The 20,365-nt window shown below is 49.3% G+C and overlaps 1 protein-coding gene across 1 annotated transcript in view; it reads left to right on the forward strand.

Moving 5' to 3' along the window:
* Positions 1–20,098, forward strand: part of NRBP2 (nuclear receptor binding protein 2) — a 176,383-nt gene extending 156,285 nt beyond the window's left edge. The window contains exons 17-18 of the mRNA XM_073632374.1: positions 1,996–2,051; positions 15,624–20,098. Of these exons, the coding sequence (XP_073488475.1) occupies positions 1,996–2,051; positions 15,624–15,692 (125 nt within the window). The 3' untranslated portion in view covers positions 15,693–20,098. The remainder of the gene's footprint in view (positions 1–1,995; positions 2,052–15,623) is intronic.
* Positions 20,099–20,365: the final 267 nt, after the last annotated feature.

A 20,365-nucleotide genomic window follows, 5' to 3' on the forward strand; every position in this document is an offset into this window, starting at 1 on the left:
TCACATTGTCAGAACCTGAAACTGAACCCAGGACCTCTTCTTCTGTGTCTGGCGGTAACTCTTTTTGCTAAGCCACCTGAGATGCTGGACAGCTACCTCTCAGAGCTCCTAAAATAAGCTTTTGTCTTCTTGCTCTTGAACCTTGAACCCTTTCCACCTCCTATTAACTTCCTATTAAAGCAATGCCTTTGCACTTCCTGTTTGCCAGATTAATATGCTCTTTCCAGCCAATATTTTGCTCTTGTCACTCCTACTGCTGTCTGTATCTCTGCTACCTCTTGACCTTTAGCTTATTCCTCGACAATGATTTTGCTTGATCCCAACCTGCAACCACTTGTTACCGACCTTTGGCTTGTATGCTGACTATGCTTCACCTAGATCCCTACCTGCTATATCTGCTATTGGACCTCGGCTTGCTTACCACCCAGTAGGGCAATCCTGAGGACTTAAACCTGGTACTAACATGCGCCAAAACCCATCTCCAACATAAGGAGCTCTGGTAAATACCGGTTAGTACTTAGATTCCGCACCTGGGGTGAGCCCCCGTCATCCACCAGGCTGCTTATATACCTATCCAGCTGTTCGGTGGTGTTTTTTTTACTGCTATAGCTACTGGTCTCCGAGCCTGACCATGGACCATGACAGACATACTATTCGGTGTCGCTTGGCATATTTCTCCAATCACATATAGTGGACGGTCTGCAGAACTCAAATGTGCTGCACATTGCATATCACTGTTAACCCATCTTCCCTTAATGTCGATTGTTGGAGCCCAGCTCTATAATGTCACTCTCTCATTCCCCAGGGTCATCAGTACTCAGAGAGCTTTGGCTCGCCCATTAGTTTTGTTGCATCCAGCTCACAGCTTCCTTCATGTCGTTCCAGAGACAGGACTGCTTCAGCTGCACCTCTAGACTATGTATTCTTCACCCAGGTGTCACTAGAAGTCCCAGGGTTATTAGTACTCACAACAGAGAACCCTTGGCTTAGCTTAAAAGGCTATTTGCATCCCACTCCAAGTCTAGTTAGACCATGTTCTCTTTTCACTTAAATCATGTTTAGTGAGACAAGATGATTACAGCTGTTCTGGGTATTGGACTATTTCACCAGGGCCTTTGCAATAGCTAACGTGCAGATGTGTGGGGTGTTTGGCTCCCATGTCCCAACTCACACAACCTTCTCCCATTCTGCCTTTTATATGAGCAATGACTACACCCATGATATCACTAAAGAGGAAGTTCTCCAAAAGGGGGCGCTATCACTTGCTTATAACTTTTCCCTGTTCCATACTACAAGGGGAGCAGCGCCATCTAGTGGCCAGCCAACTGCACCTGCTTACATACAGATTAGTGTATTTGCTAGGAAAGGATAGGTAGGATGTGCATGTGTGCATATTTGTATGTCTTGTATTTTCCTGTAACTGTCAATAGCTTCTATATGTAGCATTCGTTTTAGTAAAGGCATATTAATATAATACTGGGTTGTTTCCTTGGTTTTACTGCAGTCATTAGCAAAACTGCATGCCATGGCCCCATATCATTCACACAGTGAAGATCTCTGGAATAAGAAAAAAGGTAAGTGTTAGAGCAGATTGACTGCACTCGTGAACCAGGGGTAGGGTTGCCACCTCATCCCTTTTAAACCCGAACACATATTAATTACACAGGTTCTGTGGCTGATTAAGGTGGTAATTAAACTCACTTGGTGCCTTATCTGCATTAAATTAGCCTCAGAACCTGTGTAATTCAAAGGTGTTCGGGTTTAAAGGGATGAGGTGGCAACCTTTAACATTGCTCCAAGTCATGAGAGAAAAGCATTGGAAAGACTTAGAGGCTAATGTTCAGTTGCTCCCCCTTCCCCCTTCCTTCCCATGCACTGTGCCTGGTGCTGTGCACGCAGAACAATGGGCAGTCTGTTGTCCACAGAGGGTACCAGTCTCCAAGGTCTCCAACCATGTGTCCAATAACTGACCAATTCCTCTCCTCCTTCCTACAGATGAAAGCTCTCAGACTCTGGCCTCTGAACTCGTCCATTACGGCTTTATCAGCGAGGTAAGGTTTCCTAGAATCCATTGCACAGATACGTCATGTCATTGTATGTTATTCCAACTTATATTCTCTGTCTTGGAGAACCAGAGGCCCTTATTCATGACTACGACTTCCAGCATGTCCCATCTGCCAGCATGACCAATAGTTCTTTAATGTAGCAGTGTAATGGTTCAGGGCAATTTTATATTAATTGGCTTGTAGTATTTAGACACATTGAACTGGATGTCCGTAATATTGAAGATGTTTCCCCACTCATCCAAGTAGCCTCAAATCAAATGATTGACGAGAACATACCTTAACCTTTATACTAGGTCCAGCTAAGTAATGCTATATAACTACTACTACCCAGGGCTTTTTTTCTCAGAAAATAGGTGTAAGAACTCCTCCCTTCTGAGTCACTATTTGTCTCCGCCCCCTACCCACCTCTGAACACCGTTCCTTGATTCCACCCCCTACCCACCTCTGAACACCGTTCCTTGAATCTGCCCCCTACCCACCTCTGAACACCGTTCCTTGATTCTACCCCCTACCCACCTCTGAACATCGTTCCTTGATTCCGCCCCCTACCCACCTCTGAACACCGTTCCTTGATTCCGCCCCCCCCCCCCCACCCACCTCTGAACACCGTTCCTTGATTCAACCCCCCTACCCACCTCTGAACACCGTTCCTTGATTCCGCCCCCTACCCACCTCTGAACACTGTTCCTTGATTCCACCCCCTACCCACCTTTGAACACTGCTCCTTGATTCCGCCCCCTACCCACCTCTGAACACTGTTCCTTGATTCCACCCCTTACCCACCTCTGAACACCGTTCCTTGATTCCACCCCTACCCACCTCTGAACACCGTTCCTTGATTCCACCCCCTACCCACCTCTGAACACCGTTCCTTGATTCCGCCCCCTTCCCACCTCTGAACACCGTTCCTTGATTCCACCCCCTACCCACCTCTGAACACCGTTCCTTGATTCCACCCCCTACCCACCTCTGAATACCGTTCCTTGATTCCGCCCCCTTCCCACCTCTGAACACCGTTCCTTGATTCCACCCCCTACCCACCTCTGAACACTGTTCCTTGATTCCACCCCTTACCCACCTCTGAACACCGTTCCTTGATTCCACCCCCTACCCACCTCTGAACACCGTTCCTTGATTCCACCCCTTACCCACCTCTGAACACCGTTCCTTGATTCCACCCCCTACCCACCTCTGAACACCGTTCCTTGATTCCACCCCTTACCCACCTCTGAACACCGTTCCTTGATTCCACCCCCTACCCACCTCTGAACACCGTTCCTTGATTCCACCCCCTACCCACCTCTGAACACCGTTCCTTGATTCAGCCCCCTACCCACCTCTGAACACCGTTCCTTGATTCCACCCCCTACCCACCTCTGAACACCGTTCTTTGATTCCACCCCCTACCCACCTCTGAACACCGTTCCTTGATTCCACCCCCTACCCACCTCTGAACACCGTTCCTTGATTCCACCCCCTACCCACCTCCCAGTAGCGCCCCTTTTAGAAAATACAGAGCCAAGTAGCATTTTGTGGTTCTAAGTAATTTGTATAGAATTTGTTAATAATAACAAGAAAAGCAGTAAGATAGATCTCCCAGCAGCCAGCATCAATAGATCCCCTCCTTCTACAGTAGATCTCTTTCAGCAACAATTGACCCCCCCAGCAACAATAAATGCCCCACCAGCAACAATAGCTTGCCACACAAAAATAGATTCCCTCCAACAACAATAGATCCCCCAGCAGCCAGCATTAAAAGACCCTCCAACATACCCCAGCAGTGCACCCCTTGCCATTACATACATTCAGTGCTGGAGGTGCCAGAACTGCATTCCCCCGAGTTCACACTGAGAAAAAGTACTGCTACTATCAATACCATGACCTGGATAACTGTAAACCTTTGCAGACTTTATTTGAATTCCATGGCGGTCGCTCCATTAGGGGCACAGGGGCGCCGCCCCCCTAATCCATGTGCCCAGCCCCTAATCTACATGTGGGGCCCTGGGCGCATGGATTCCAATGGGTTTTTTTTTTTTTGAGGCACATGATTAGAGTCTAATTGGCTTCAAAAGGATTGGGCTCAGGGGGCAGAGCACTGCGCCCCCAAGCCCACTAGTGACAATAGTGAATTAATATTCGCTAATGTCTTCCTGTTTCTCCTCCCAGCCAATCAGGGAGCATGTCCCGAGAACCGATTGCCCTAAGTACTGATTAGCTGGGAGGAGAAGCAACCGCTGGGACTTGGGAAGAGACGCAGGGGGGAAGCCGCCAAAGCCTGGATGGGATAAGTACGGGGCTGGTGGGGGGCCTGGCGGGCGACGGGCAGGCGATGCGGCGATAGAGCGACGGGGGGGGGGGGAGCGGTGATCGAGCGAGCGCAGGGGGGGGGGGTTGGGTGGTTGGCTGGCTGGCTGGTTAGGGGGGTGGCTGGCTGGCTGTGGGGGCTGCCACTGTTTGAGCCCCGGCCGCCACTGTTTGAATTATTTTTAAGTAATGTACAGCAGTCTTTATAATCTGATCTCTGTTGCTCTCAGGTCAGTTTTTACAGCTGTTACCTGAGTCACCAGAAAGCTGCTGTTCTTACTTATAGCTCACCCCCTGGTGGCTGCAGGTGTAAATGGAAAATATCTGGAAGCTCCAATTTATACTTATATATTTTGCTTAAATTACAAAATTTTATTTTTTTTTAGCCTTTTGTTTAGAACACAATAGAGAACAGGTGTTAAAAAATTATAAATTCTCTTTGAAAACAATTCAAGTTGGCAAAGTCCCCACGATGGGGGAATACCCGATAAGTGAGGTGTGTACTCATGAGGTTAGTTTTAGTTTTTTATAAATCAGGGGTAAAGAGAACATGTCAGCTCTGTTCCATCAGTATAGGCATCACATTTACTTTTACTTCAGGTATTTAAATAGCGCCAGGGCTGTCTTAATGAGAGGGCACACCTGGGCACTGCCCAGGGGCCCCAGCTGCATGGGGGGCCCATGCACTTTCCCCAAAGCAGCTGGTCCTTGAGCCCACGCTGCCCCAAAATTGGGGGCCCCATGATGGCACTGAGAGTAATGAATACTCAGGGGAGGCAGGCTGGCAGCGGTGTGCCGTGCTGTGCAAAACAATACTTATTATTTCACAGCCAGCAGGGAGGGGCGGGGCCGGAGCTCCAGTGATGCTCTGACCCCGCCCCATGCAGCTTGAATGCTTGGGACTTGAATGCTGAGGGGTAGGTGCTGGAGTGGGAGCTGCTGAGGCAGCAGCACTGAGAGCCCACCTGCGGAAGTAGCATTGTGGGTGGTGTCATGGTGAGCCCAGCTGTCCAGCACTGTTTGCACCTAAAGGCTTGGAATGCCCGGAGGGATGCTCCCTCCTCCGCCCCTCCTTCTGCCTGCTTGATTGGTATAGGTGAGTGCAGTGCTGGAGGTGGGCAGAGAGACAAAAGTTTACATGCACTGTATCTCCACTGGAAAAGGGGGTACTACATGGGTGGAATAATGGTGCTGGGGGATATCAAGGGTGTATGGGGGAAAACAATGCTGAGGGGGGATCTGGGGTGTATAGGGGGTAGCAATGCTTGGGGTAGCTTGGGTGGCTATAGTGCTAGAGGTATCAGGGATGTAGAGAGGCCACAGTGTAGGGGGTATCAGGGATGTAGGGAGTTACAATACAAGGGGTATCTTATGGTATATGGTTACAGTGCTGGGGGGATATCTGGGGTGTAGAGGGGTCAGAATGCTGGGGGGATATCTAGGGTGTAGAGGGGTCAGAGTGCTGGGGGGATATCTGGGGTGTAGAGGGGTCAGAGTGTTGGGGGGGATATCTGGGGTGTAGAGGGGTAAGAGTGCTGGGGGGGGGGATATCTGGGGTGTAGAGGGGTCAGAGTGCTGTTGGATATCTGGGGTCTAGAGGGGTCAGAGTGCTGGGGGGATATCAGGGTTGTAGAGGGGTCAGAGTGCTGGGGGGATATCAGGGTTGTAGAGGGGTCAGTGTGCTGGGGGGATATCTGGGGTGTAGAGGGGTCAGAGTGCTGGGGGGATATCTGGGGTGTAGAGGGGTCAGAGTGCTGGGGGGATATCTGGGATGTAGAGGGGTCAGAGTACTGGGGGGATATGTGGGGTGTAGAGGGGTCAGAGTGCTGGGGGAATATGTGGGGTGTAGAGGGGTCAGAGTGCTGGGGGGATATCTGGGATGTAGAGGGGTCAGAGTACTGGGGGGATATGTTGGGTGTAGAGGGGTCAGAGTGCTGGGGGGATATGTGGGGTGTAGAGGGGTCAGAGTGATGGGAGGATATCTGGGGTGTAGAGGGGTCAGAGTGCTGGGGGGATATCTGGGGTGTAGAGGGGTCAGAGTGCTGGGGGGATATCTGGGATGTAGAGGGGTCAGAGTGATGGGAGGATATCTGGGGTGTAGAGGGGTCAGAGTGATGGGAGGATATCAGGGTTGTAGAGGGGTCAGAGTGATGGGAGGATATCTGGGGTGTAGAGGGGTCAGTGTGCTGGGGGGATATCTGGGGTGTAGAGGGGTCAGAGTGCTGGGGGGATATCTGGGATGTAGAGGGGTCAGAGTGATGGGAGGATATCAGGGTTGTAGAGGGGTCAGAGTGATGGGAGGATATCTGGGGTGTAGAGGGGTCAGTGTGCTGGGGGGATATCTGGGGTGTAGAGGGGTCAGAGTGCTGGGGGGATATCTGGGGTGTAGAGGGGTCAGAGTGCTGGGGGGATATCTGGGATGTAGAGGGGTCAGAGTGCTGGGGGGATATGTGGGGTGTAGAGGGGTCAGAGTGCTGGGGGGATATGTGGGGTGTAGAGGGGTCAGAGTGCTGGGGGGATATCTGGGGTGTAGAGGGGTCAGAGTGATGGGAGGATATCTGGGGTGTAGAGGGGTAAGAGTGATGGGAGGATATCTGGGGTGTAGAGGGGTCAGAGTGCTGGAGGATAACTGGGTATTAGAGGGATCAGAGTGCTGGGGGGATATCTGGGGTGTAGAGGGGTCAGAGTGCTGGGGGATAACTGGGTATTAGAGGGATCAGAGTGCTGGGGGGATATCTGGGGTGTAGAGGGGTCAGAGTGCTGGGGGGATATCAGGGTTGTAGAGGGGTCAGAGTGCTGGGGGGATATGTGGGGTGTAGAGGGGTCAGAGTGCTGGGGGGATATTAGGGTTGTAGAGGGGTCAGAGTGCTGGGGGGATATCTGGGGTGTAGAGGGGTCAGAGTGCTGGGGGGGATATCAGGGTTGTAGAGGGGTCAGAGTGCTGGGGGGATATCTGGGGTGTAGAGGGGTCAGAGTGCTGGGGGGGATATCAGGGTTGTAGAGGGGTCAGAGTGCTGGGGGGATATCTGGGGTGTAGAGGGGTCAGAGTGCTGGGGGGGATATCAGGGTTGTAGAGGGGTCAGAGTGCTGGGGGGATATCTGCGGTGTAGAGGGATCAGAGTGCTGGTGGATATCTGGGGGTCTAGAGGGGTCAGAGTGCTGGGGGGGATATCAGGGTTGTAGAGGGGTCAGAGTGCTGGGGGGGATATCTGGGGTGTAGAGGGGTCAGAGTGCTGGGGGGATATCTGCGGTGTAGAGGGGTCAGAGCTCCACCCAAAAGGGGAAGCTCCGCTTGTCTGCCTCCTACCTACTCGATGTCTGTTGTCTGTTTACCTGCACTGTCTCCATTGTAGGGGCCCCAGAGCATTACTTTGCCCAGGGGCCCATGATGCTATTATGACGGCCCTGAATAGCGCTAACGATTTATGCAACACATTCCATACTGCATATTCACATCAGTCCCTGCCCTCAAACAGCTTACAGTCTAAGGTCCCCATCTAACATGCATTCACACATATATACTAGCAGAGCCGGGACAAGGGGGGGGGGCAGGAGGGGAGGCTACCCTGAGCACATTATTGGGTTTATTGCAGGGATGGGGGCACCTTGACCCTAACCCTAAGGGGGGGAGCACAATTTGGCATCTTTGCCCTGGGCGCTGGATGACTATGTCCCGGCACTGTATACTAGGGCCATTTTAGAGAGGACCCAAATAACATAGCAGTATATCTATGGCGTGTGAGAGAAAAATGGAGTACCCAGAAGAATTCGACAGAAGCAGGGGGAGAACATGCAATCTCCATGTAGGGAGTGTCCTGAGTGGGAATCAAACTGAGGACCCCAGTTCTGCAAGACATAAGTGTTGGCTACTGTAGTTATGTAGGTAGGTTACTGGCCATATAGAATTAATTCAGCCTCTACTGCAAAGGATCTAGTCCCAAAACCTTCATGGCAGCCTCTATATCACTTTCCATGATTCCCTATTACTGGAAACATGCAGCTGGCCACACACTGTTGAACCTTGACTCAGGAGTTTATTTTGCCTTCTTGCCAAAGACAATACCGTATGACAAGTGAAGGCGGCACACACATTGTCAGCGGGTATCTCTTCATATAGACAGCGTGGAGTGAGACACCAAGCTGACAGTCCGCATTTTATCCTTTTATCTGGAAATAAGGAGTTTAAAGGGCATGGACCTCCAATGTGAATAACAATAAAAGGAGAAGCAGACATTTTTGCTGGATGTTGTGTGTACTAAAGGCTAAGCAGGCGAGTGTTCTACAGCATCCACTCCATCTCATCCACACCTACTATGCTTCCCAATATACTGAGTGCTGGTAGTTGAGAGAGCATACTGCCCTGTCAAGGGCTTATACCCTTTAGGTAGGTCAACGACGGGGGCCTAAAAGCAGATGATCCTGCTGGATGCTGTGTGGATTGAAGGTTGAGCAGACGGGTGCCCTACAGTGTCCTCTCCATTTCCTCCACACCTATGATGACTCCCAATATACAGAGTGCTGGCAATTGAGAGCACACTGTCCTGTCAAGGGTTTATATCCTTTAGATAGGTCAAAGACAGGCCTAAAAGCTGATGTTCCTGTAGGATGCTGTGCTGACTTAAGGCTAGGCAGGCGAATGTCCTACAGCGTCCTCTACATCTCCTCATCTATGATGCTTCCTAATACATAGAGTACTTGCAGCTGAATGCAGACTACTATGCTGATAGAAGTAATCCTTTAAGTAGATGAAAAGCAAGGTCTACAGGCAGATGTTCCTCCAGGATGATGTGTGGATGGAGCTTCCTCTCCATCTACTCCTCACCTACGATGTTTCCTAATACACAGAGTGCGGTGGCTGAAAGCATACTGCCCTGCTGAGAACTCGTATCCTTAGAGTTGTTGAAAGCTAGGGCATAGTTTGAAAAAAATGCATGTTTATGTTTTGTAGTGTTGAAGAGGTTTTGTAATGTTGATGATATTTTGTATCTTCTCAAAGCTACTTCTTCTGAGTGTCAGGAACATGCCTAACATTTACATCCACACAGGAAGCACCAACATCTTGTTCCAATCACCATGGAATGTGTAGATGCTGATTGTCCAAGAACAGGATGGGAGTTGTAAACCCCGCCCCCCCCCCCCCCCCCCCCCACCCCCTGTTCTAGTTACATCATCCCATCTAGTAGCGGAACCGAGGCCTACGGGATCTTAAGGCCTCGGTTCACACTGAAGCCAAAGTTGTGCAACTTGCTTGCAATTTCCTTGCAACTTCTTTGAGATGTTTGTGATTTAACATTGCAGTCTAGGGCACTCAAATCTGCACCCATTGAAATGAAAGTGTTTTGACTTGTCAGGTGTAGGGTTGCCACCAGTAGTGTATTTAGGTTTTGGCTGCCCTAGGCCGGACTAAACTTGTGCACCCCCTAATTTAAATATGACCCACCCCTTCCTGTCAAGGCCACACCCACCCTGAAATTTTCGAGTGGGGACACTAGTTCTGAGGGCCCGGGGGCAGGGGGCAATGGATTCCCTTAATTTCCATAGATTTCCTCTCAATTCCTGTTTGGCTATGGGGCAGGAAGTGAAGGGAAATCTCTGCAATGGGACAGGGATGGTAAAAAATAAACTGACAGGGGCTATAACCCTCCCTTAGGGCCCATTCACACTGGGGCGGGGGCGGCATCGCTATTCGGCCGCTAGCGGGCCGGTTTTACCCCCGCTAGCGGCCGAGAAAGGGTTAAAAACCACCGGAAAGCGCCTCTGCAGAGGTGCTTTGCCGGCGGTATAGCCGCGCTGTCCCATTGATTTCAATGGGCAGGAGCGGTGAGGGAGCGATATACACTCCGCTCCTTCACAGCTCCGAAGATGCTGCTAGCAGGACTTTTTTCCCGTCCTGCTAGCGCACTGCTCCAGTGTGAAAGCCCTCAGGGCTGTTTCGGGTCGGTTTGCAGGCGCTATTATTAGAGCAATAGCGCCTGCAAACCGCCCCAGTGTGAAAGGGCCCTTATTCTATCCAAAATTTTAAAAAAAGTGTTGCCTATAGTTCTACTTTAAGCACAAATTTCTGATAATTTTATGGAGAGGACTAAGAAGATATAACCATGCCAATGGTGCAGCAGAAAACATATAGCACAGTGAGGAAGGTTTGTGGTCCAGGATGATAGGACAGTCAAAATTCCACAGTTGCGGAATGTCGGCCGGCCGCATACCAGAAGCAGTGCGGCCGCTTTATGGGGGCGCTAGACTAATTTGCCTCTCAGCCCAGTCCGCCCCATAAGACTGGCGCTACACTAACATTGTAGCACAAGCCGGCGGGGACTCTTTCCGTGCTGCCCCCCTGCAAAGTGCTGCCCTAGGCCTGGTCCTTGTTGGCCTAGGCCAGGATACAGCGTTGGTTGCCACCTCATCCCTTTAAACCCGAACACATATGAATTACACGGGTTCTGAGGCTAATTTAATGCAGATAAGGCACCAAGTGAGTTTAATTACCACCTTAATCAGCCACAGAACCTGTGTAATTAATATGTGTTCGGGTTTAAAGGGATGTGGTGGCAACTCTAGTCAGGTGACTTTATGGGAGTTGATTTACTAAAATTGGAGAGTTCAAAATCTGGTGCAGCTGTGCATGGTGGCCAACCAGCTTCTAACTTCAGCTAGTTCAATTAATCTTTGCCAAAAAAATAAAAACCTTTAAGCTTATTGGTTTCTATGTAGAGCTGCATCAGATTTTGCTTTCTCCAGCTTTAGTAAATCAAGTTGCACGATAAGTCGAAGCAGTGTGAACTGGGGCTTAAAAAGGGCCCCGAGATCAGTGGAAAGGGCTCTGGGACTGATGGAAAGGGCCCCGGTGATCAGCGCCCTGAAGGTTTCAGTTATGCCTCTGATCCCATCCTTGGTGTCAAGAACTTAAGATAGGTGTTCTGACACCAAAGATGGAATTGTGGAACTACAGCAGGATGAATTTACAACCTATCTAGATATAAATGTTGGGCTATGTTCTTGACACTGCATGGAATTGAATAAGTGGCTTAGAGAAACTACAAAAACTACAAAACATCTTCAACACTATAGAACAAGTCTAGATGAATGTAAACCCCCCCCCTCCCCCGTCCATCCCCGCCTCCCCTATCCATGCGTCCGGCCCCTTTCAGGACACCGTTGCATGGATTCCAATGCGGAGGGGCTGTTTTTTTGAAGCACCAGAGGCTCTAATAGGCTTCAAAATAGGGTGGGCTCGGGTCACATAGGGTGCGCTCCGAGCCCACCCAGGTGTGTTACAGCAGCAAATCAATATTTGCTGTTGTCACAATGATCCTCCTCCCGGCCAATCAGGAAGCGGGTTTTGACACCGGTCACCTGATTGGCTGAAAGGACAGGCGATCCTATTGAACGCCTAGGAGGAGGAGGGAGGAGCCGCATGGCATAAGCCGCCGTGATGCAGAGAGGACACAGGAGCCACTGCACGCTGCCCATAGGAGCCCGCAACCTGCCGCCCATAGGAGCCCGCAGCCTGCCGCCCGTAGAAGCCCGCAATCTGCCGCCTATAGGAGCCCGCAACCTGCCGCCCGTAGGAGGCCGTCCACCTGCAACCGATGGGGTAAGTGCCTGGATAGGGGGGGTTGCCACCGAATGACCGACCGGGGGGGTGGTTGTTTGCCGCCCCCCCCCCAAAAAAAAAAAAGACACCAACCGCCACTGGTCATTAGTACAGTGACAGTGCATATATTTAGCACTGATCACATTATTAGTGTCACTGGTTCCCACAAAGTGCCAAACGTGTCAGTTAGTATTCCGACCATCCGTGGCAATATTGCAGTCGCTGATCGCCGCCATTACTAGTATAAAAAAAAACTAAATTTCAATATATACCATAGTTTGTAGACGCTACAACTTTTGCGCAAACCAATATACTCTTATTGGAGTTTTTTTTTTACCAAAAATATGTAGCAGAATACATATTGGCCTAAATTTATGAGGAATTTAGATTTTTTACATTTTTTTTACATTTTTTTTTACTGGATATGTTTTATAGCAGAAAGTAAAATATATATTTTTTTTTCTTCAAAATTGTAAGTATTATTTTGTTTATAGCGCAAAAAAAAAAAAACTAGTGGTAATCAAATACCACTAAAAGAAAGCTCTAATTGTGGGAAAATAATGACACAAATTACATTTATTTACAGCGTTGCATGACCGCAAAATTGTCAGCTAAAGTAACGCAGGGCCAAAAAAGCAAAAAAAAAAAAAAAATGGCCTGGTCATAAAGGGGGTTAAATCTTTCCGGAGGGCAAGTGGTTAAATAGAATAGAAGTCAGTATTGGTTTTGAACGCTCTACAGGCTACTGGAGCCTTGATATAAACAGAGGAAAGATACACAAATACCTAACCTAACAGACATGCTGGGATAGATAAATAAAGCGTAGCAGAAGGGAGTGTAGCGCAGACCCCTGATAGGCCCCCAGTTCTGTCCCCGGTTCTATTTCCAAGTGAGTGCACAACAGCCAGAGACACAGCAGCACAATAACCAAGCAGTGGATGTCTTTTTAGGCTTTATTGCTAGTTAAATGTGGATGGGGTGCAGGGAAAGCTTTGGGATACTCCAGAATTTAGTGCACAAACTGTTTGGAGGTCTCTAATCTGCCTACTCTGTTCAGGGACAATCCCCCCCCCCTCTTTTCAGAGACTGGAAGAAGGCACAAGTACCTCTGGGACTCCCAGCAGGGCAAATCCCACTACATAGCACAACAGTCACACAAGGGGTCAACTAGCAGAAAGTCACTAGGATCCAGTGGCGGCTGGGGCTTGATAATTCGGAGGGTCAAACCAATGCCACCACCCCCCACGGGAGGTGAGGCCGTTCCACCTACCCCCTCCCCGGGGGAAGTAAATGCGAGGAACACACACACAGACCCCCCTTTCGCGAGACGGACGGCCTCCTTACCTGCCGAGAATGATTTTGATCTCCCCGCCCTCCCCTGTCCGAGTGTCAGATGGCTGAGCCGCTGCGGGCGAGCCATCCATGATCACAGTGGCGGCTGATGGTTCGGGATCATGTTCTCCTCTCTCCTCCTCCTCCCTCATCCTAGGCGTCCAATAGGATCGCCTGGCGTTTTGGCCAATCGGGAAACTGGTCTCGTGACCCGCCTTCTAATTGGCGGAGAGGAGATTTAGTATGAAAATAGCGAATATTCATTCGCCATTGTCACGCAACTGGGTGGGCTCGGAGCGCAGTGCTCTGTGCCCCGAGACCACCCTTTTTTGAAGCCTATTAGAGCCTCTGGCTCTAATCACGTGCTTAAAAAAAAAACACCCTCTCCATTGGAATCCATGCATCCGGCGCCCTGTATGTAGATTAGGGGGGCTGTGCCCGCATGCCCCTAAGGGACAGGCTGCTACTATTAGGATCCAACTTCCAGGCCTCTACTTACTGTTACTCCAGATACTTGGATTGATTCTGTTCAATATTGGCTAGACACTTCACCTGGTATCTCCAGGCCGGATCCTCAATGCACCCCATTGACTTGACTCTGAACTGCTTCCAGGAACATAGGCCCCCCCAGCTTCTCCTGAGCTGGGACCTTGATGAACTCTCTGTAGGTTTCAGCTGACTTGCCCTGAAGGGCAGCAGCCCCTCCAGGCTGGGATCTCCTCCTTCGGGACAAGAACCCCACTGCTCCAGGCCTCAGACTATTTATGGGCTCTCTCTCCATCCTCTGGGCACACCTACCCAGGGATTGGCTTGAGTCCCATAAATATTCAAGGTCAGGGTCTGCCTCTTCCAGCCCACTACATTCTAGAACCTACTAGAAGGCAGAGAGAAGTAGTTGAGCCTGTGGGACCCAGAACAAGCAAAAAGAGGAGAAAAGACCCTTCCTGGAGAAAACACTGCCCTAGCTTCCTCCAGTGATGCTCACATAACCAGCCTAGGTATTTGGCCATGTGAGCTTACGGGGAGGAGGATCAGCATTCCAACTGGCTGATCTTCCACTTCATTGATGCCACACGGGAAATCTCCTGTTTAACCACTTGCCACCCGCGCTATAGCCAAAGACGGCTACATCGCGGGCTTAAATTACCGGGAGAGCGTCCATAGATGTCCTCCTGTTCTTGCGTTTCCGTGAGACTTGGCTGATCATAGATCGGGTAAAGGGCCAATCACAGCAGGCCCTTTACCATGTGATCAGCTGTCAGCCAATGAAATAAACAAATGCCAGTTATCGTTTTTTATTTTTCTTCATGCTGTCAGGGTGAAGGAAAAAATGGAAAAAAAGGTGCGGCTTCTGCTAGAGGGATTAGAGGGAAATCGGTCCCCTTAGCGCCCGCATGTGCTGATAATCAGTGCCACCTATCAGCACCACCTATCAACACCCACCAGTGCCACCTATCAGTGCCCAACAGTGCCACCCATCAGTGCCTCATCACCAGTGCCTATCAGTGCTGCCTAATAGTGCCACCTATCAGTGCCCATCAGTGCCACCTATCAGTGCCCATCAGTGCTGCCTATCAGTGCCACCTCTCTGTGCCGCCTATCAGTTTCCATCAGTGCCACCTATCGGTGCCACTCATCAGTGCAGCCTCATCAGTGCCTCCTAATCAGTGCCCACCAGTGCCGTTTAATCAGTGCCACCTATCAGTGCCACCTCTCCATGCCACCTATCAGTTTCCATCAGTCCCACCTATCAATGCCACTCATCAGTGCCGCCCCATCAGTGCACCTATCAGTGTCCATCATTGCCGCCTCATCAGTGCACCTCAGTGAAGTAGAAAAATGCAAAATGTTATAACAAAATATGAAAAAAACATCTATTTGTGTGGAAAAAAATTATAAAAATGTTGTTTGGGTACAGTGTTTTCAGCTTTCAGCACTCTCACACCGCGCAATTGTCAAACTGTGAGAGAGCTGAAAGCTGAAAATAGGCCTGGGCAGGAAGGGGGGTATAAGTCCCCAGTAAGCAAGTGGTTAAGATGAATCGATCCATAAAACTTGCTAAAGAAGAGAAGTTGCTAAAATTTGAATTCCTGCACATGTACCTGGCAGTTGCAGGCCTGGCATAACAGAAAGCCAAAGTGTTTTTGAAATGGGAACGGGATTGTGTCGTATTTTTTTTTTTAAAGGGTAAATTTTATTGAAGTTCACAAGATTTTTACAATACTATAGCACAATTCTTTATCACATATTGTGTCGTATTTTAGTTGAGTTCTTCTTCAATGTTGTCGCCCCGTTTTCCCTAACATCTATCTTGCGTCTCTCCTCAGGACGACTGTCAGAAAATGGCCAACTTCCTGGAAGAGGCCCTCATCAAGCAACGCTCCCCTCTGAACTGACCGCAGCGCCAGAGTGGATAGTCTCTGGAATATGGAAGCAGGAGGCTTGCGAGCGGGGTGGGGGGTGACGCAGAGTTACTGCCCCGGGGGTGTGGCCTGGGAGTGGCTGTTTGTGACATCCAGCCCCTGCGGGGAGAAGGCGGCACTGGGAAAACATGGAAGAAACGCCAGCAACGAGTCAACATAGAAGATGCAAACTTACTGTTAGGACAAGGCAAGCTCGATGCATTTCCTTGGTGGTCAATGGATTCATTGTATGGCAGACATTCAGCTTTTTTTGTGAAAAGTGATCCATCAGCAGTCCCCGCTTATCAGGCGGGTGTCCTTGTGCTCTTTTTTTCTGTTACTTACTGCTACAAGTATTAGTGACTGTACAGTCCTCGGAAGGGACGAAACTTGTTTGTGATCCCGCCGAGCTGGTTAAACTGCTTCAAACATCTGAAGAAAAGCATGTTTCCCCGAATAGTTTTATTTAATTGCACGGCCAGAGGGTCAGATCCCTATTCTGCCTGAGGAAGTGAGACTCTTTTTTTTTTTTTTTTTTTGTGAGCCTGAAAAAAATTTCAATTTCTATGTATAATTTGCTTTCAGGCGAATCCTTTGTGCTGCCATAACACCCCAATTACCTGAAACACGTGACTGCCAGGGCTGGCGTGTATGAAACAACTAGAGATTGCATAAAGGGGGCGTTTTGTTTCATTTTGTCACTTTGGGCAGCGCGGTTCTTCCATGGTTGAGTGGATTTGAAATTTCAGCTGGTGTAAAGGAATTGATGGAACATTAATATGAAGATTAGCCTTTTTTTTTTTTTTTTTTTTTAGTGGATATGTGTATGAGCGAAATAGAGGATTTGGATGGAGATGTTGAATATTGGTAGATATCTGCAGAAGGGGCTATATGAGCTGATGATGCCACAGACCTATCTCCAATGAGCGGTGTAATAAAGATGGGGCTGTACCAAGTATATAACGTCATAGACCCCGGGCCCCCAGTTCAGGATATCAAGCGGGGCCCCTGAGCTTTGCTTCCTCTCCACCTCAACACCCCCCCACATCCCCCTCCACCGCACACCTTGCATAGTCTATCCCCCATCCAGGAAACGAGATGGGGGGCGCACATATTTTTGAGGTGATGTTGATGAAGAGGGTATTTGGATATGGCTAGAGAAGGCCCTATGGGCCTCCCAGGAGGAGAAGGGGGTCTAGCGACAACCACAGCTACCGTTACCCCCCCCCCCCCCCCCCCGATCCTACCCCTTTCCTGGAACCAGCACTCTGTCCCCTCCACATAATCCAGATATAAATCAGAGAGCAGACCCCCATACAGTGTCACACCGCAGAGAGAAGAGAATTGTTTTATTCCAGATTCTGTGTTACAATTACTGTGATATAATATAATTATTCTGCCCCAGGGTTCTACTGCTTCTCCACTTCCTCCACTCAACCAGATTGGCAGAGAGACGCTGTACATGGGGCATGGGCCATAGTGGGACAGCAAAGAGGAGTGGGGGGCAATGCTAGGCCAAGAGAGGGGAGGAAGGAAGGTAATGCTGTGCCAATAAGGAAGAGGAGTAAGGGCAGCAATGGGAGAGCGAGGAGGAGAGAGGGCAGTGCTCTGCCAATAATGAGTAGGGGTCAGAGCAATGCTGTGCCAATATGGAGGAGTAAAGGCAATGCTGTGCCAATATGGAGGAGCATAGGCAATGCTGTGCCAAGATGGTGGAGCAAAGGCAATGCTGTGCCAAGATGGTGGAGCAAAGGCAATGCTGTGCCAAGATGGTGGAGCAAAGGCAATGCTGTGCCAATATGGAGGAGCAAAGGCAATGCTATGCCAAGATGGTGGAGCAAAGGCAATGCTGTGCCAAGATGGTGGAGCAAAGGCAATGCTGTGCCAAGATGGAGGAGCAAAGGCAATGCTGTGCCAATATGGCGGAGCAAAGGCAATGCTGTGCCAATGTGGAGGAGTAAAGGCAACGCTATACTAATAAGGAGAAGTGAGGGCAATGATGTACTAATGAGGAGGAGTAAGAGCAATGCTGTGCCAATAATGAGAGGTGAGGGCAACGCTGTGCCAATAAGGGGGAGGTGTAAGGGCAATACTAGACCAATAAGGGGCGGAGTGAGGGCAAAGCTGTTCCAATAAGGACGAGGAGTTAAGGCAATGCTGTGCCAATACAGAGGAGGAGTGAGGGCAATGCTGTTCCAATAAGGAAGAAGGGGTGAGGGTGATGCTGTGCCAATAAGGAGGGGGGAGTGAGAGCAATGCTGTGCCATTAAGAAGGAGAAGTGTGGGTAGGAGTGGGACAGCGAAGGGGAGTAATGGCAATGCTGTACGAATAATAAGATGTGAGGGCAATGCTGTGCCAAATAGGAGAAGGAGTAAAGCAATTCTTTACAAATAAGGGTCAATGCTGTGCCAATAAGGAGTGAGGGTAATGCTGTGCCAATAGAGAGGAGTGAGGGCAATACTAGAACAATAAGGAGGGGAAGGGAGGGCAAGGCTGTGCCAATAAGGAGGAGGAGTGAGGGTAATGCTGTGCCAATACGGAAAAGGAGTGAGGGCAATGCTGTTCCAAAAAGGAAGAAGCGTGAGGGCAATGCTGTGCCAATAAGGAGAAGAAGTGAGAGTAGAGGTGGGGCAGAGAGAAGTAGTTGGGGCAGTGCATTGCCAATAAAGAGCAGGAGAAGGGGCAATGCTGTGCCAATAAGGGGAGGGGTAGGGGCAGGGGCAATGCTGTGCCAATAAGGGGAGGGGTAGGGGCAGGGGCAATGCTGGGCCAATAAGGAGGAGTAGGGGCAAAGCTGGGCCAATAATAAGGAGGAGTAGAGGCAATGCTGGGCCAATAAGGAGGAATAGGGGCAAGGCTGGGCCAATAATAAGGAGGAGTAGGGGCAATGCTGGGGCAATAAGGAGGAGTAAGAGTAGCAGTGGGACAATAAGTTAGAGGAGTAAGAGGAATGCTGTGCCAATGAGGAGGAGTGAAAGCAATACTATGCCAATGAGGAAAAGGAGTAAGGACAATACTAGGCCAATAAGGAGGAGGAGTAAGGGCAGAAGTTGGACAGTGAAAAAGAGGAGTGAGCACAATGTTGGGCCAATGAGAAGAGGAGGAGTTGGGGCAATGCCGGGACAATATGGAGGAGAAGTGAGGGCAGAAGTGGGACAGTGAGGAGGAGTACAAACCATCCTGGGAAAATGATGAGGAATAAGGGCAAGGAAGAGAAGTAAGGGCAGCAGGAAAACAGTGAAGGGGGCATAGTGACCGCATTGGAACAGTGAGATGAGGCAGTAAGGGCAGTGCTGGGGCAATAGAATGGAGCAGTAAGGGCAGTGCTGGGGCAATAGAATGGAGCAGTAAGGGCAGTGCTGGGGCAATAGAATGGAGCAGTAAGGGCAGTGCTGGGATAGGGCAGCAAAGTGTATTTGCAGACATCTGAGTTGAAGAATTAATTTTGGTAATTTGCATACATGACTCCTTTTGCCACCGGGACAGAATAATTTTTCATTGTTCTGTGGATTTTATAACACATTAACATATTTTTTGCCTTGCTATTTCATCTTTTTTTCATAAATACATCTGAAATCTTTCATAAGAAATGTTATAAGTGTCATGTCAATAGTCTAAATGCTTTTCTTTGAAGGCCGAGCTTACTGTAGAACAGTGGTCTCCAAACTGCGGCTTGCCTCTATCCAGCCCTTGGGACATTAATCCTCCAACTGACACTAATGATGAGGCTCCATTCTTCCGACTGACACCAATAATGGGGCACTCTTCTTCTCACTGACACCAATGATGGAGCTCTATTCCTCCCACTAAGACCAATGATGGGGCACTATTCCTCCCACTGACACCAATGATGGCGCACTATTCCTCCCACTGACACCAATGATGGGACACTATTCCTCCCACTGACACCAATGATGGGGCACTATTCCTCCCACTGACACCAATGATGGCGCACTATTCCTCCCACTGACACCAATGATGGGGCACTATTCCTCCCACTGACACCAATGATGGCGCACTATTCCTCCCACTGACACCAATGGTGGGGCACTATTCCTCACACTGACACCAATGATGAGTGACTGTTTTCTCCCACGGATGCCGGGACATTTTCTACTGACACTGGCCACAGACTGCCCCCCCCCCAAAGCCCGAACTACCATAAACTGGCCCTTTGTTTAAAACGTTTGGAGACCCCTGCTGTAGAATACCGAGAAGTGGCATGGATGTCATTTATAACATGGTCTATACATACAGGGAACACAGCTGACCCCTCTGTGGTGCAATAATCTGCATCCTGTCACTGATCTGTAACCCTCTGCAGAGCTGAGATCCATTCATCGCTCATATCACGTTTGTGACAACATTGTATCAATAAAAATGAGATCTTGATTTAAAATCTTCTGTTTCTGTGTCATTTTTTTGTTAAAGCTGTACTCTAGGCAGATTAAAAAAAAAAAATACCAATGCAAATAAAAATACAATGCATTAAAGTATATCTAAAGCCAATAATGTATTCCATTTTGGATAGAGCAGGGGAGGAGAGGAAAAAAGCTGGTATTGCCAGCAAAACGTTAGGACTAGTAATCTATGATTAAAGCTGAAGTAAACATCACAGCACCCGGTTTAAACCTTCTTTCAAGAGGAATATATGAAAGAACACATT

This window comes from Aquarana catesbeiana, linkage group LG05, assembly GCF_042186555.1.
Source record: "Aquarana catesbeiana isolate 2022-GZ linkage group LG05, ASM4218655v1, whole genome shotgun sequence".
NCBI classification, from domain to species: Eukaryota; Metazoa; Chordata; class Amphibia; order Anura; family Ranidae; genus Aquarana; species Aquarana catesbeiana.